Source organism: Astatotilapia calliptera, chromosome 5, assembly GCF_964374335.1.
Source record: "Astatotilapia calliptera chromosome 5, fAstCal68.1, whole genome shotgun sequence".
NCBI lineage: Eukaryota > Metazoa > Chordata > Actinopteri > Cichliformes > Cichlidae > Astatotilapia > Astatotilapia calliptera.
Window position 1 is genome coordinate 5,277,870 of NC_137426.1, and position 15,797 is coordinate 5,293,666.

A 15,797-nucleotide genomic window follows, 5' to 3' on the forward strand; every position below is an offset into this window, starting at 1 on the left:
TACTTACGGTATGTTTAGAAGATAGTTTGTTGGCACCCAAATAAAATATCAGACCCAATCATCTGGGTTTAATTCAGGCTGACATATCACTAATCCCCTGTCACGTTTTTTATGTTCAAACTACGTATTTTATTTTCTTAATGAATAAATCTCGCAGCGAAATATAGTTTTCTTAAAGGGAGCATCGCCACGGGTCAGACTGTAACATCACAGATGCAAAATCATGAATGAGTGAATGTGAGTGAATGAATGAGTATGCTGAATGAAGGCTTCAGCAATAGAGCCACTAAATGAGCTGCGGGTTTCAAACACAAGCTCAAATTCTACGTCTTACCACCTTTTAGCAAAGACAAAACGCGCGAGATCACATCCCCTGATCAATTAATCAACCCCAAAGCGATGTTTGAAACCCCGATCCAGGTAATCCCAGAAACAATTAAGTTAACTATTACGCTGCTCCGCGTCCTCTTCTTCTTAAAAAGAAATGACATTTGATAAAAGAAGAAATAATTACACCTTTTATTCCTACATCATACAATCTGGTCCGGAGAGCTTGGGGTTTCGTCAAATTTCAGCTTCCTTTTATATGGGTAAAGTTATGCAAGGTTTGAGGCCCCCGGAATGCCATTGGTTGTTGGGATGAGGTATTATAGATTATGGGTTGGGGGTGGTGGGGGTACTGCAAGCACCTCCCCTAGAAATGCAGCAAATCTCTCCCGTTTTCTCCTGGTGGGGCACTGGGAGGGCTGGAGACGTGCTTTGCATTGGCAGGCTGGTGAGGACACGTGTCTCCTCCCTGCCTCCCCCCCGGGCTCCACGGTACCGCATTGGCATCAGTAAAGGCACCTGAAAGACGAGAAGTAACTCCTGGAAGCGCTGCCTGCCACCTTATAACCCAAAAGAAAGCGATCTTACAGGCCTGCAAGAACCTGTGGCTCGCCTTTTGTCGTGCGTAAAGCTTTTGCGCACGCCGCTGAACTGCCTCAGAGACTGAGAAGGTGCGCTACGCGTCGAGCATCAGAGCGCAGTGCCAAGATGCAGAAACGGAGCAGCGACGTCTGAAGGTGACATGAACCTGGGGATAACGACAGGCTGCAGACGAGCAGTGACTAAAAAGTGGAGATAGCAACTGAAAACCGACGGTGTCTTCAACCAACATTTGCGCTTTCCTTCGTGGCTTTATCTAATGCAGAGAATCAAGAGCTGCAATCCAAAGTAGCCTCATTTTTTTTACTGACTGGAGGAGACAAACACTAATTAAGCTGCAGACAGTTCGGAATCCGGAGAGGTTCGAAAAATGGCGACGTTAATCAGAAGCAAGCTTTCCAATAAACTGACAAATGCAGCCACGGCTGTGTCCAACAAATCCCAGGCAAAGGTGAGCGGGATGTTCGCCAGGATGGGGTTTCAGGCCGCCACCGACGAAGAGGCTCTGGGTTTCGCCGCCTGCGATGACCTGGACTACGACCACCGGCAAGGCATGCAGATGGACATTTTAACATCCGATGAAATGGGGGGAGAGGGGAGCGGAGATGGAGGCGCACTGGATGGGGACAGCCACTACCAGAGGGACGGCACCGGTCCACCGCACTCTGCCTCAAAGGACGGAGATCCGACGAACGAGTTGACCGAAGTCAGACCAAAAATCACCGCTTGGGAGGCGGGCTGGAACGTCACGAACGCAATCCAGGTAAAAACGCACCCCCTCCACGGATTGTTCTGGGTTCCAAATGGTTGAGCCGCTTCCGAAGCATCCGAGAAATTCGAGATAAATAAATATCTACGAACACATCAAAATAATTATACACAAAGAAAAAAAATCAGCAGGCTTTTCCCTTTGAAGCAACTTTGTGAAGTGGCTGGTTTTTAAATTAAAGTCTGGCAAATATCCACTTTCTTTAAACCTTTTAAGTGCGTTCTCATGATCTCTGATCACAACAGTGCAGAGATTTTTTAGACGTTTATGCGCTATAAAGGGGGGGGATAGTTGATGCCCTGGCCCCCTCCTTTTCTCGACATGCACATTCTTTGTCTGGAGTAATGTGCTGTGTAGCTGATGCACGTCCCCGATAAATGCTCTCACAATACTCCGCGTGGGAATAAATAAGTGGATGGAGGAATTTTTGTGTAGACTCTAGAATAAAAAGAAAACCAAAACCTGCATTTTAAAAATGTTTTATAATTTTGTTTATATTAAAATCTAAATCCAGCTAAGTTAAAAGTAAGAATAACACTGTAGTTATGCAGGAAAATTGGTTTTATGATCAAGTCCAAGTGACATTTTAGGCTAAAACCATAAAGACGCGGCTGAAAAATATGAAATTTCAAATTACAGAGATCAGTGTGTGTGCAAAAAGCTGCATTTCGAAAAAGTATTTATTTTTTATTTTATCTTTTCATGTGGGGAAAAAAATCACCACTTTAAAGTGGAGCATTTACTCGAGAGAGCCTGTGTGTACGCGTGCGCGCGTGTGTGTGGAGGCTATGCGACAAAAATCCCTCTAGACGCAATCCTTTTTATGCTTTATCGGGGCTGTGGTCGCGGCAGTCACCCTGACGTCAGAGTGTGTCTCCTCCAGCTCGTGATGACGTCAGAAGCGGGCAGATGCGCTCAAAGCCAAGTGGAAAACCCACAACATGAAAAGGGGAGTGAGATTCACTGAAGGGTCGGGCAGAGCAGCCTCAAAGCACACATTAAAACATCATCTAGTTACACGAATAAAAAATACTATGATAAGAAAAATAATTAATGATTAAATTAATACTTTTCATTTAACAACTTAATATAGCGCACAGCCTAATATTAGCGATGCTTTATTTGTCTGTGTTTGTAGGGGATGTTCGTTCTGGGCCTGCCCTACGCCATCCTGCACGGAGGATACCTCGGACTCTTTCTCATTATTTTCGCCGCTGTGGTGTGCTGCTACACGGGGAAAATCCTCATTGCCTGCCTGTACGAGGAGGACGAAGACGGACAGCTCGTCCGTGTGAGGGATTCTTATGTGGACATTGCCAACGCTTGCTGCGCGCCCAGATTCCCGTCTCTAGGTGGCCATATCGTGAATGTAGCCCAAATCATAGAGCTAGTGATGACTTGCATCCTGTACGTGGTGGTCAGCGGTAATCTCATGTACAACAGCTTCCCCAACATGCCAATTTCCCAGAAGTCCTGGGCCATCATCGCCACCGCTGCTCTCCTCCCCTGCGCCTTTCTCAAGAACCTGAAAGCCGTCTCCAAGTTCAGTTTGCTTTGCACGTTAGCCCACTTTGTCATTAACGTCCTCGTTATAGCGTACTGCCTCTCCAGAGCGAGGGACTGGGCCTGGGACAAGGTGAAGTTTTACATCGATGTCAAGAAATTCCCCATCTCCATTGGGATTATTGTGTTCAGCTACACCTCGCAGATCTTCCTGCCGTCTCTGGAGGGGAACATGCAGAAACCGAGCGAGTTTCACTGCATGATGAACTGGACTCACATCGCTGCCTGCATCCTCAAGGGTCTATTCGCCCTGGTGGCCTACCTGACCTGGGCTGATGAAACCAAGGAGGTCATCACAGACAACCTGCCCCCAACCATCCGAGCTGTCGTCAACCTCTTCCTCGTGTCCAAAGCTTTGCTGTCGTATCCGCTGCCGTTTTTCGCTGCTGTCGAGGTATTAGAGAAAACATTTTTCAACGAAGGGGGACGCGCCTACTTTCCAGATTGCTACGGAGGCGATGGACGCCTAAAGTCCTGGGGACTCACTCTCCGATGTAGCCTTGTTGTGTTCACCCTGCTCATGGCGATCTATGTGCCACATTTCGCCCTCCTCATGGGCCTCACCGGCAGCCTGACGGGCGCAGGCCTTTGCTTTCTGCTTCCCAGTCTCTTCCACCTCAAGCTTTTATGGAGAAAGCTGCTATGGCACCAGGTTTTCTTTGATGTCGCCATCTTTGTAATAGGAGGTATATGCAGCATATCTGGTTTCATCCACTCAATGGAGGGGCTCATAGAGGCTTTTAGATATAACATACAAGAATAATTGCAAGCCATTGCTGGAACTAGATGTTAACTGCAAGTCTCCATTTAGTGAAAAAAATAAAATAAAATAAAATAAAATTTAAAAAACACATGACTCCCTGGCGAGCGCAGTCCCTTCTGCTTAATTCATGCGTAAAAGTGCGCACAGAGCACACGCGGACATTTTCGCACTCATACAGTGCTTGCATCAGTCTACACACACACACACACACACACACACACACACACACACACACACACACACACACACAGTTGGTGGCAGTGAGGGAATCTAATGCATCCACGACACACTTTAGCCTACGGACAATACATGTTGTATAAATATGCCAACAAGAGTACATATACATATTTTCCAGTGGAGTGAACGTTTACAATATCGACCTTAAAACAAAATTGCAAAAAGGGCAGTTCGCCTTTTCGTCGCTCTTGTGGTGCTTCCCCACACGAGACTTCACTTCATGTAACGCTCGAGTTTGTGATGGACGGACTTGTTGTGATTTAATGATGTTTAAGATGTTTTAAAGGGATTAAAACACACGCGCGCGCACACACGCAACACCACTTCTTTTTTTTAGGTGATTCGCAATTTGACTGCGGGCTTTGAGTGTGGCATTAAACCCAAAATCGAACGCCTGTGCATCTAAAAGATAAAATAAGACAACGGCAATAAGAGATAGAAACACACGACGGCGTAAAGACGATAAAAAGTAATTGTGAAGTTTCCTGAGAAATACGCAAAAATTGACTTTCCCCGATTATTTAATATTCTGGCAATGCAAAATATCAGAGAGTACACAGCAGCTAAACAAACTATGCATTGAATGTATGATATTTTAGACACAAATACATTGAAACTGGGAAGTGGAAATTTAAGAATCCTTTAATTTTCGGTTCATCCTCGTGTAATAGTAACGCTTTGTTGATAGGCCTGGTTTGTTTTTTTTTCTTCGATATTTACTTTAATTCACTTTTCAATCGGCAATAACGTCCAGCCCCACAGATCTCAGCAACACGGGGAGTATTAAATGAAATAATACACACACATAAGAAATAGAACGAAAACACGCACATGCACGCACACACACGCGGCCTGTTCGTTTTTTATTTCTAATTAATTTTGAAAATCTCATGTCTCGGAAAAAAAAAATTCGGTGTCTGAAAATCTAAAAGAGAGAGATCGTTAAAGAGGAAAATGTGCATACAGACATTTTTCATTCTGTGCAATCCAATGGGTCCTGTGGAAATGTTATAAAACCGTATGTGTAGTGTGTTATTGTGGTTTCAAAAAGATGGAATGTATATCTCAAAGTCGTTATCATATATCGTGAAAATTAATATTAAAGAATAAAGAAATAAGTGAAATTATATTGTAAAAATGTGTGTGGTTTTATGTAAAACGAGAATCGGTCAGAACATGTATTTTTTTTCTCTATAATAAAAGATAGAAAACGATGGTTAGTCGCATTCATATTTGTTAAATTCAAACTGAGGTTCAACGCGCAGAGTTAAGACTGCGCAGGCCCGTGACTTAGAAAAATAACCATATAATGTGTGTGCGAGTGAGTGAGAGGAGGGTATGTGGTCATACTACTACTACTACACAATCCGATTACCGTTTCAGCTCCACCCGTCATAGACCTGAGTCTGCAGAGACATCCACAGCGCGCACGTTTTCCACCAGGCCTCACATTCCTGCGTGTTCACATAAAATGTCGACAGATTTTCTGCTGCAGGCACTCATCAGGGCCTCATGGCCGACCTGTTTATCCACTCTGTTGATTTTATCCCGCCTCCTCTCAAGCTGTCAAGTTTCAACTTTACCAAGTGCGCCATACTAGTCAGTCAGGTATGGATTTTCCTTATAGCGCGGAACCCATCAAAATGAGTGCGCATTTAAAGGCGGGGTTACTGCAGAAAACAGGTTTTACAAAGCTCACTAGCTTGAATGTGATTTACGGCTCTCAAAAGGTGGAGATGCTTCACAGGTTTAACTGCAGACAAAAACAAAAATGAAAAAAAAAAGGCTTAGTTTGGTTTCAAGGTGTAATAGAAAACAAACAAAACTCCATCACGCATCAGTATTTTAAGTGAGCCACCCTAGAGAGCATGACATTATAGAACCAGAATTTACGGAATGTATGGGTTGAAAATATTAACGAAAACAACGAATTTTGTTACTAAAAATGAGTCTGATCGTCCCGTGATGATCTCAGTGACACATGGCAGGGGAGCCCCCTAGTGGACACAAACTGAAAATACTAGCTGGAAGCAGAGAGACTTATTGACTCCATTTCTTAAAATCTTTTCACAATAGCACGAGTTCTTTCGTGACCATTCCGGGACAAAACTACATTATTTTTACTGTAAACATTAAAAGACAGCAGATCACAGTTGTTCTTGATGCTTTATTAAATACAACTTTGAAATAAGCTGTATAACCATGCTGAGGCACTCCATCCACAGCTGTGGCTCAGGAGGCAAATTATCTACAGATTCAGTCCCAGCTCTTACATTATGCTTGTCAGATGGTCTTTGGCCAAAAGTACAGTGGGGCAAAAAAGTATTTAGTCAGCCACCGATTGTGCAAGTTCCCCCACCTAAAATGATGACAGAGGTCAGTAATTTGCACCAGAGGTACACTTCAACTGTGAGAGACAGAATGTGAAAAAAAAAAATCCATGAATCCACATGGTAGGATTTGTAAAGAATTTATTCGTAAATCAGGGTGGAAAATAAGTATTTGGTCAATAACAAAAATACAACTCAATACTTTGTAACATAACCTTTGTTGGCAATAACAGAGGTCAAATGTTTACTATAGGTCTTTACCAGGTTTGCACACACAGTAGCTGGTATTTTGGCCCATTCCTCCATGCAGATCTTCTCGAGAGCAGTGATGTTTTGGGGCTGTCGCCGAGCAACACGGACTTTCAACTCCCGCCACAGATTTTCTATGGGGTTGAGGTCTGGAGACTGGCTAGGCCACTCCAGGACTTTCAAATGCTTCTTACGGAGCCACTCCTTTGTTGCCCGGGCGGTGTGTTTTGGATCATTGTCATGTTGGAAGACCCAGCCTCGTTTCATCTTCAAAGTTCTCACTGATGGAAGGAGGTTTTGGCTCAAAATCTCACGATACATGGCCCCATTCATTCTGTCCTTAACACGGATCAGTCGTCCTGTCCCCTTGGCAGAAAAACAGCCCCATAGCATGATGTTTCCACCCCCATGCTTCACAGTAGGTATGGTGTTCATGGGATGCAACTCAGTATTCTTCTTCCTCCAAACACGACGAGTTGAGTTTATACCAAAAAGTTCTACTTTGGTTTCATCTGACCACATGACATTCTCCCAATCCTCTGCTGTATCATCCATGTGCTCTCTGGCAAACTTCAGACGGGCCTGGACATGCACTGGCTTCAGCAGCGGAACACGTCTGGCACTGCGGGATTTGATTCCCTGCCGTTGTAGTGTGTTACTGATGGTGACCTTTGTTACTTTGGTCCCAGCTCTCTGCAGGTCATTCACCAGGTCCCCCCGTGTGGTTCTGGGATCTTTGCTCACCGTTCTCATGATCATTTTGACCCCACGGGATGAGATCTTGCGTGGAGCCCCAGATCGAGGGAGATTATCAGTGGTCTTGTATGTCTTCCATTTTCTGATGATTGCTCCCACAGTTGATTTTTTCACACCAAGCTGCTTGCCTATTGTAGATTCACTCTTCCCAGTCTGGTGCAGGTCTACAATACTTTTCCTGGTGTCCTTCGAAAGCTCTTTGGTCTTGGCCATGGCGGAGTTTGGAGTCTGACTGTTTGAGGCTGTGGACAGGTGTCTTTTATACAGATGAGTTCAAACAGGTGCCATTCATACAGGTAACGAGTGGGGGACAGAAAAGCTTCTTACAGAAGACGTTACAGGTCTGTGAGAGCCAGAGATTTTCCTTGTTTGAGGTGACCAAATACTTATCTTCCACCCTGATTTACAAATAAATTCTTTACAAATCCTACCATGTGGATTCATGGATTTTTTTTTTCACATTCTGTCTCTCACAGTTGAAGTGTACCTCTGGTGCAAATTACTGACCTCTGTCATCATTTTAAGTGGAGGAACTTGCACAATCGGTGGCTGACTAAATACTTTTTTGCCCCACTGTATAACTGAATTCCAAATTGCTTGCAGGCCCACTGAAGGCAGCATGTAGTAAAAAGTTGGTTGCTTATTGAGTAGAAAAGCTCTACAGACTGTGTCAGAGAATCCTAAATAAAAGTGTGAATTTCACAACAGGAAAGAACAAAACATCATGGTCAAGACAGGTCAGCAAACCTTTAACATGTTTTTCATATTTGGCACATGCAGTTTTAATCTGTGACTTATTGAAATTAAAGTCAATTCCACTTATTTAGGACTCACACACACTCCCTCAAAACAAATATCTAACCAATCCAGTTACCACAGACCCACAAGTCACACTTACATTACAAATAAATGAAACAGGAACTTTTCATAAATGACAAATTCTTCTACCAGCTCCCTGTGCAGCCTGGACACAGCTGGAGGTGTATGAAGTCGATGAGAGCGCCTCACTCAAACGTCAGTGTGAAGACAGGTTACTGAGTAAAATAACTGAGCCTGAAACACAAAAACTGTTAAATACACACTGGACAAATTCCAGAGTGAGAGTCTTTGATGATAATTTATTTTTCAATTTCAAGTAACGACGTTTTAGAAAAGCTCAGTAAAACTCTCATAATTCTGCAGACAGTAAAATATTTACAGGAAACAGAATGCCACAGAAAGAAAGTTCAGGTAAGACAGAAAACATTAAGTTTAAAAAAAAAAAAAAGATAACAAATATAGCTAAGTGGCTCAAAATATTTGCAAACCAAAATACTGTTCCACCAAGTGGTTTTAAAGTCAGAGATAGAAGCAGATTTTCATACATCAGCTACACCCTCGTGTTTATCTTGTACAGTCTCCATCAGACGTGCGGTCGTACATAGAGACCAGTCACTGGCTGGGCTCTTCACTGTTTAAGGTTGTTGGCTTCTTGGTCGAGTACTCGACCACCCAGGGGTGGGACAGGACTCCCTGGATGGGCAGTCTGTGCATAGGGTTGTGCTTCAGCAGCCTGGCAACCAAGTCTTTAGCTCCAGCACTGATAGTGGCCTGTGGTGGGTAAGAGTACTCCACCTGGAGGTCAAAGACAGAAAATGGGAATAAATATTCAACTTTTGAGAGAAGCCGTAGAGCATTTCTGTACTGTGGTGGTGTCATACCCTTGAAATCCTGCGGTAGGTCTCCTCGTGGGTTTTTGCTTCAAATGGGGGTTTTCCAACCAGGAACTCGTAGCAAAGGACCCCGAGACTCCACAGGTCCACTTTCTCGTCATGAGTTTTCCCCTCAATCATCTCTGGAGGTAAGTAGTCCAGTGTCCCACACAGAGTGGACCTCCTGAAGAAAAGAGAAAAAAAAATGTTTGTTCTCTTTAATGATATACAATTTCTTACCTGTGTAGGCTAAATCATTTCCATAGTTTCACCTTCAACATGATTAAAAGCGAAAAAGTTGCATGAACATACCTGGAGGACGGGGTGTGAACAGACCAGCCGAAATCCGCGATCTTGAGCTCCCCATTGGCCCCCAGTAACAGGTTCTCTGGTTTGATGTCCCTGTGGATCACCTTTTTGGTGTGGCAATAGTTGAGGGCATCTGCTAACTCCATGATGTACTAGAACAACACATTAAGCACACAAGTATTAAGCACACAACACGCATCACAGAAGAGATGCTTTAAGTGAACGTAAAACATCCTGGAAACAGGATTCTCTACAAATAAAGGGTAAAACTAGGGAAGCTCCTTAGATTATAGAACAACGAGTGCCGAAAAGGTCTTAACTCTGCACTCTTACCGTGGCGCTTATGTTCTCGGGAAAATGCCCACAGCGCTGGAGCTCACTGTACAGCTCTCCCCTGGGTGCAAACTCCAGGATGAGGTACACACGAGAGGCATCGTGGAAGTAGCCATAGAGTCGCAGGATGTTCGGATGCCTGTAGGAAAATCAGGACCATTAGATATTTTGACAATCATCATTTCCAATATGTATGGACTCCCCAAACTAAACTGCTATTCATTACTATGGTAAGGGGTAATTTTACTGAAGGGAATGTGTAGTTGGCATGTTTTAGTGCCATTTTTCTGTAAATGAATCCATGTGGTCATATTAAAAAAAAAAAGTTGGGCATATGGAAGTCCACAGAGTCTCACACTCGCCGTCTGATGATCAGATTTGTTGAGATTCAGAAACCATAGCGTGCCTGTGACGTTCTCCATATCTGAAGTAAAATCCAATCACTGAGGGAAAAGGTTTTAAACCTGACAGTGTTAACATTTAGATAAACGTGAAAACCCCACAGCATCTGAACATTTGTCTGACAGTGACATGAAGAAGAGTCTGATTTCCACAGATTAAAATAAATAAAAAATATATAATAATCAAAAAGATAAGTTATCATACTAACACAGGTCTTCCCAGCCGTACAGCAGGAGCATACCAACACAGCCAAACAGAACACAAACCACATTTACACACTTTCATATGTGATGAGCCACATTAAAGCGATGGACCCATTCATACAAGAGACAAAAGGCATTCACAGGTTAAACTCTAAAACCATACGCTGTTGCTCGTAAAGACTTAAAATCATCAATCAGCAACATAAAACCAAGCAGATATTAGTTATGGGCTAATAATGTTTACTTTGAGGTGTTCACCTCATCTGCCCACTTCTTCTTGGCTCACTTATTTGCATTTTTACCAGTCGTAAAAAAAAAAAAAAAAAAAAATTCCTGCAATTGAGATTCAAACGACATTTTAATACTTTATTTTCCCAAATTTAAAATTTAAAGGTCTGAATATTTGAGCAAGAACCCCACAGACACATTTACAGTCATTACAATTACAAAGAAACTAATTCAATGCAGTTATATCTAATATGAACAATGAGCACAAGCCACAGATAATCTTCCATTTTGGAACAGACTTTATTATTTTTGACCCAAAACGAGTGTCTGAGCCCGTGCACAAACTCAGAAGCAGCATTTAAAGAGTTGGAGTCAGAAAGCTGTTTTTCCATAGACTTCTAAAGGACTTTTTGCAACCACATCCATCACAGTCTGCTGGCCTTCAGGAGTGCAGGGTTTGTAGGTACTTCTACATCTGCTTAATTTTTCTGACCTGGAATCTATGACTGTTTTATACCATTTGTATGAGACTCAAGACCAGGACTGGGCATCGTCACCAACATCTACAACTGATTCTATTCTGATTCGCAAGGTCCCGACTCCATTCAATTCAATTCAACTTAGAGTCAGAAATATAATCATTTATCTTTGATTCGTACTGTCCAAAGAATGCTCTAAAAATGGTAAATTAAAAATATTTCATTTCAAATTACTTGAAAATTTCTCTGCAATTACAAACTCAGTGTAAATTATCTAGGCATAAAAACAAAGCTGACACCTGTGAAACTTCATCAGAAGTGCAAGCCTCACAGCTGATGCCTTTGTGTCAAAGTAGCTAATGATTAATCACAAAAATATGAAGGAGAATTTCCTGGCATGGCTTTTTATAGCAGAAAGCCACTGCTGGCTGATTTTGTGGTGTGATTTTGTTGTGGTGGAAGCAAAACAGCCAAAGTAAGAGGGAACATATTAAAATATATTGGACCAGAAAATAGATTTTTTTAAAACTCACTCCTACTCAAGACAGTTTTGAAAAATCAGACATGGATCCAAGATAATTTGAGTAGAATAATGCTGTTGTGCTGACTACCAAAGTCATTTTTGCTTACTTTCCCTACAACAATCAGTCACTTCAGTTTGACCCCATCTCTTTTCCCTCATCTGTAGCTCGCCTGCAGTGGGTCTATTCAATTTTCTCACTTCAATTTTATTTATATAGCGCCAAATCACAACAAAAGTCGCCTCAAGGCGCTTTATATTGTCTACTCACCACAGTTTGAGAAACGCTAGTCTGGGGAGTAGTTAATTACAATTAACAGTAAAATATAATTCGACAGATGTTACCTGAGGTGAGACTGGATCTCCACTTCTCTCCTCAGCTGGTGCTCCACCCCAGCCTTCTCCAGCTGCTTTTTGAAGAGCACCTTCAGGGCCAGGATGAACTTAGTCTGTCGCTCCCTGGCGAGGTAGACATTCCCGAACTTCCCCTTTCCCAAAGGACGACCAATGTCAAAATTTTCCAGACTCCATCGTGTCCTGTGTGAGCAAACCAGCACACGGTTACAGCAAGAGCGACATAAACTTTAACCTGTCATAAAAGTATATGGATGAGACAAGGAACTACTCTTAAACGTACTTTGATGTAGAGGTTTGTGCATGATCGTTCTTGGCAGGTTTGTCTGGACAAAGAAAGAGGAGGATACATTTTAGCACCCAAAACACAAACACCATTGTTTTCCCAGTTTAGTATTACACTTACCCTGTGGCTTCTCTGGCTTTTGTGGTTCCAACTGGGGTTTGGTCAGGTTTGGTTTAGGAGCTTGCGTTTTCAGCTGCTTTTGCTGGGTGCTGGGTTTGAGCTGTGTTGCTGCATTTACATTCTGAGTAGCGGGGTTCACATTCTGATCAGCAGGGTGTGTCGACTTGACAGTAGCGGGCAGGTTTGACACTGGTTTCTGGTGACTCATAGGCCTCTGAACGCGCTGAGGTCCATTTGATACACCTAGAACTCGCTGATGCGGGGTTGGTGTGACTACAGCCTTCTGAATGGGCTGTGACTGCTGCAATACAGGAATCCGCTTGGGCCCATCACTGGTTGACTGCAAACAAACAAGATAAACAATAATAATAATTGAAAAAAGCTTCAAGCTTTTTACTTTTTTTTTAAAGTATTATAAATTAGCTTTACCTTGAAAAAAAAAAATAAAAAAAAATTGTAATTTGAAATTCATTTCATTTCTAAATTTTCTTAACCATCTATTCAACCTAGTCTCTCACTGAGCACATCCTGGACAGGTCGCTGGTGTGTCACATGGCTAACAGAGACGGAGACAACCATATGCTCTTGCCAACGTCCAATTTAAGGTCATCAATTCTGCTCATATTATCAAGATTAACAATGCTTTTTGTGGTGTAGTCAATATGGTCAGTTTAGTTTATTTATAAGCTCATTTAAAAAAAATAACTGCTGGCTACCATCCCGTACAACTGGACGGGTAAAATACATAGGTAATAAAAAGAAAATAGATTTTAAAAAGAAAAAATGAGAACATGAGTAAAGCAAGATTGAGAAAAAGTAATCCAATTAGAGTTAAAAGCCAATGATGAAAACAGGTTTTGAAAATGTCTAATGCTGGAGGGGTCCAGATGTGCAGATGCAGTTTGTTCCACTATTTAGGAGCAAAAACCCTGATCAGCTGTTTTAATCTAGGAGAACCTGCTAAGCAGATCTCAGTGATCTAATGGAAGTAGGCAAAGTTATATGGAAGCAAGAAGGTGCAAACGCATGCAATGCCTTAAAAATGATATGTGGTCTGTCTTGCACATGCCAGTTAAAAGTCAAGCTGCAGCATTTTGGACCAGTTGCAGTCAGGGTAATAGTGACAGACTGTCACCTGAAAAGTCAGGACTCTAAAAATCTGAAACTTTGAAATCTGTTTACCTTTGTGAGTTCCCTAATCTGAAGAAAAAAAAACCCCCAAACAAACAAGTTTTAACAACAGCATTTATCTTTTACCTCAAAAGACAAGGTTATCTAAATTAACAAACACCAATTCTATTTTAATCAGTGGATCAATACTCCTATGATCACATACAAGTGCTTAGTTCTGGCCATGTTCATTTTCACCCATCCAGCTTTGTGGGTAAATTCTCTCTTAGGTCCGTTTTTGGTGATGCATATGCCGAGTCTCTATATACACTAGATCTTCTTAATAAGCCATATAGAAAAGTGTCCAAAGACACTGGTATGCTTGGAAGCGCAAATCTAATGCCATACACAGTAATCAAGGATATTTACCAAAACAAAACAAGAAACAAAAACACACATTTAATAAAATTTTAACCAGCCCCGGGTTTATGATGAGTTACCTTAATTTCAGGCCTTTGAAGTTTCGTGCCTTTTGGCATCTTGTGCATAGCAGTAGAGTCCATAATCTAATAAAGAAGTAAACGGAGACAGGTTTTATTCAAAGAAATTGTTAAAAACGTGATTGGAATTAAGAAAAACATGCAGTTTGTTTAACTCTTTAGTCTGTCACATTTCTTCTAGCTAAGGAGGTTGGAAGAGACGCTTTTCTTTTCAACCTCCTTAGACTACGATGACCGAGAACCTTCAAGACATTTCTTCTAGCTTAAAAAAACCAAACAAACCCAATAACAATCCTGTTTGGATATAGACGCTCTTGTATTCATGTCTGAAATAACTGTTTAAAAATGTATATACAATTTACAATGTTTATTCTGTCAGGAAGATTAACAGTAGCCATCATCGTCACGTTGTTGCCGATCAGGTAAAGTTAAATTAGCATCCACACCATAACACCACGTTAAACATCACCTTTTTGCAACAAGCTAGTTGTATAAAACCACTTACCTAAATATATTATTGCAATGACCCGATTCAGCGCTAAACGATAATTTTTCTAGAACATAAACAGGTCGAAAACAGCTCCAAGGGAGGCTAGCTAACAGCTACATCGGCCAGTAGACCACAGCTGGCGTTTGTGGCTCGCTACAAACATAAGGACTATCCACGAAGACGTTACGACGAGTCTACCTTAGTATCACTTCTTTTTTCTGAAAAATACTACATGAGTGCTAATAAAACAATAAAGTCGAAACACAAAGCTGTAGCAGTACAGAGACTGACTGAGATTGGCTAACTCTCCGAACACTGCTCGTTTAATTTCAAACGGCCCTCGGTTTAAAACCTTTAAATACAACACAGGCTGCTATTGGCTGAGGGAATGCTCAGTACTCACTCTCCATTGGCTGAGGCTATCGCGGCGGCCGGTGGAGAGTAACGTACTAACGTCGAAGTGAATCTTCCAAAACACTAGGGGGCAGTCCACAGACACTGTCAGTACAGGAACTCTTCCATACCACATGCTATTACACTTAATGATTTTATTATTACTTCAGAAAAAAAAAAGTTTCTTCCCAAATATAAACTCAGAAAAACAAGAGTTAATCATAGTTTCATAGTATTTTCTTTCTTTTTATTACTATCAATGATATCGCTTTTGAAATCTATTTAAATTTATTATTTTTGATTCCCAGTAGATCAGAAATTACAAAACGCATTTATTTGTCTTTATATTATTATAATTATTATTGGACGACTTTCTTTAAAAAGAAAAAAAGTTAAATCAGCAACAAATATAAGGAATAAATGCAATGCTTAAGTAAATAAAAAATGCAAATTACATAATCAACTGCAAATTATAAAGCGAGTTTAGAGCCCTCCTTTTATTTGTTTGTGTTGTCTAAATAACACAAACAAATAAAGCCTTTTATTTATTTTATGTTTCTTTTTGTTTTTGCTAGTTTTAAAACTTTGGCTGGAAAATGTAAGAAAAACAACTTCTGACCCCCTCACAGATAATTATTACACAAACTAAAGGCTTATATAACCGAAAGGCTTATATAACCGAACAGCAAATGATTTATTAGAAAACTAGTGGAATTTTTTTTAATTACATGTCTTCAAACCTTTGCTAAGATGTGTATTGCTAATATATGAGAAACTACATCCAG

General features: G+C 41.4%; 2 protein-coding genes across 2 annotated transcripts; one reads left to right on the forward strand and one right to left on the reverse strand.

Moving 5' to 3' along the window:
* Positions 1 to 731: 731 nt before the first annotated feature.
* slc32a1 (solute carrier family 32 member 1) lies at positions 732 to 5,473 on the forward strand. The gene is made up of 2 exons (XM_026166832.2): positions 732 to 1,690; positions 2,835 to 5,473. The coding sequence occupies exons 1-2, from the start codon at positions 1,298 to 1,300 to the stop codon at positions 4,020 to 4,022; spliced, it is 1,581 nt and encodes a 526-aa protein (XP_026022617.1). The 5' UTR covers positions 732 to 1,297; the 3' UTR covers positions 4,023 to 5,473.
* Positions 5,474 to 8,692: 3,219 nt separating this feature from the next.
* aurka (aurora kinase A) lies at positions 8,693 to 14,957 on the reverse strand. Its single transcript, XM_026166836.2, has 9 exons — positions 14,635 to 14,957; positions 14,130 to 14,195; positions 12,520 to 12,859; positions 12,397 to 12,439; positions 12,105 to 12,296; positions 9,928 to 10,066; positions 9,598 to 9,746; positions 9,295 to 9,469; positions 8,693 to 9,208 (listed from the first exon to the last, which is right to left on the reverse strand). The coding sequence occupies exons 2-9, from the start codon at positions 14,190 to 14,192 to the stop codon at positions 9,026 to 9,028; spliced, it is 1,284 nt and encodes a 427-aa protein (XP_026022621.1). The 5' UTR covers positions 14,193 to 14,195; positions 14,635 to 14,957; the 3' UTR covers positions 8,693 to 9,025.
* Between the last annotated feature and the right edge of the window lie 840 nt (positions 14,958 to 15,797).

Bases quoted from the DNA above. Each gene is read 5' to 3' on its own strand.
- slc32a1 (XM_026166832.2), top strand. From the start codon at position 1,298: ATGGCGACGTTAATCAGAAGCAAGCTTTCCAATAAACTGACAAATGCA. The intron at 1,691-2,834 runs GTAAAAACGCAC...CTGTGTTTGTAG, and splicing joins ACGTCACGAACGCAATCCAG to GGGATGTTCGTTCTGGGCCT.
- aurka (XM_026166836.2), bottom strand. From the start codon at position 14,192: ATGGACTCTACTGCTATGCACAAGATGCCAAAAGGCACGAAACTTCAA. The intron at 12,297-12,396 runs GTACGTTTAAGA...TTGCTCACACAG, and splicing joins GCACAAACCTCTACATCAAA to GACACGATGGAGTCTGGAAA. The intron at 9,747-9,927 runs GTAAGAGTGCAG...GTGTTGTTCTAG, and splicing joins CCGAGAACATAAGCGCCACG to TACATCATGGAGTTAGCAGA.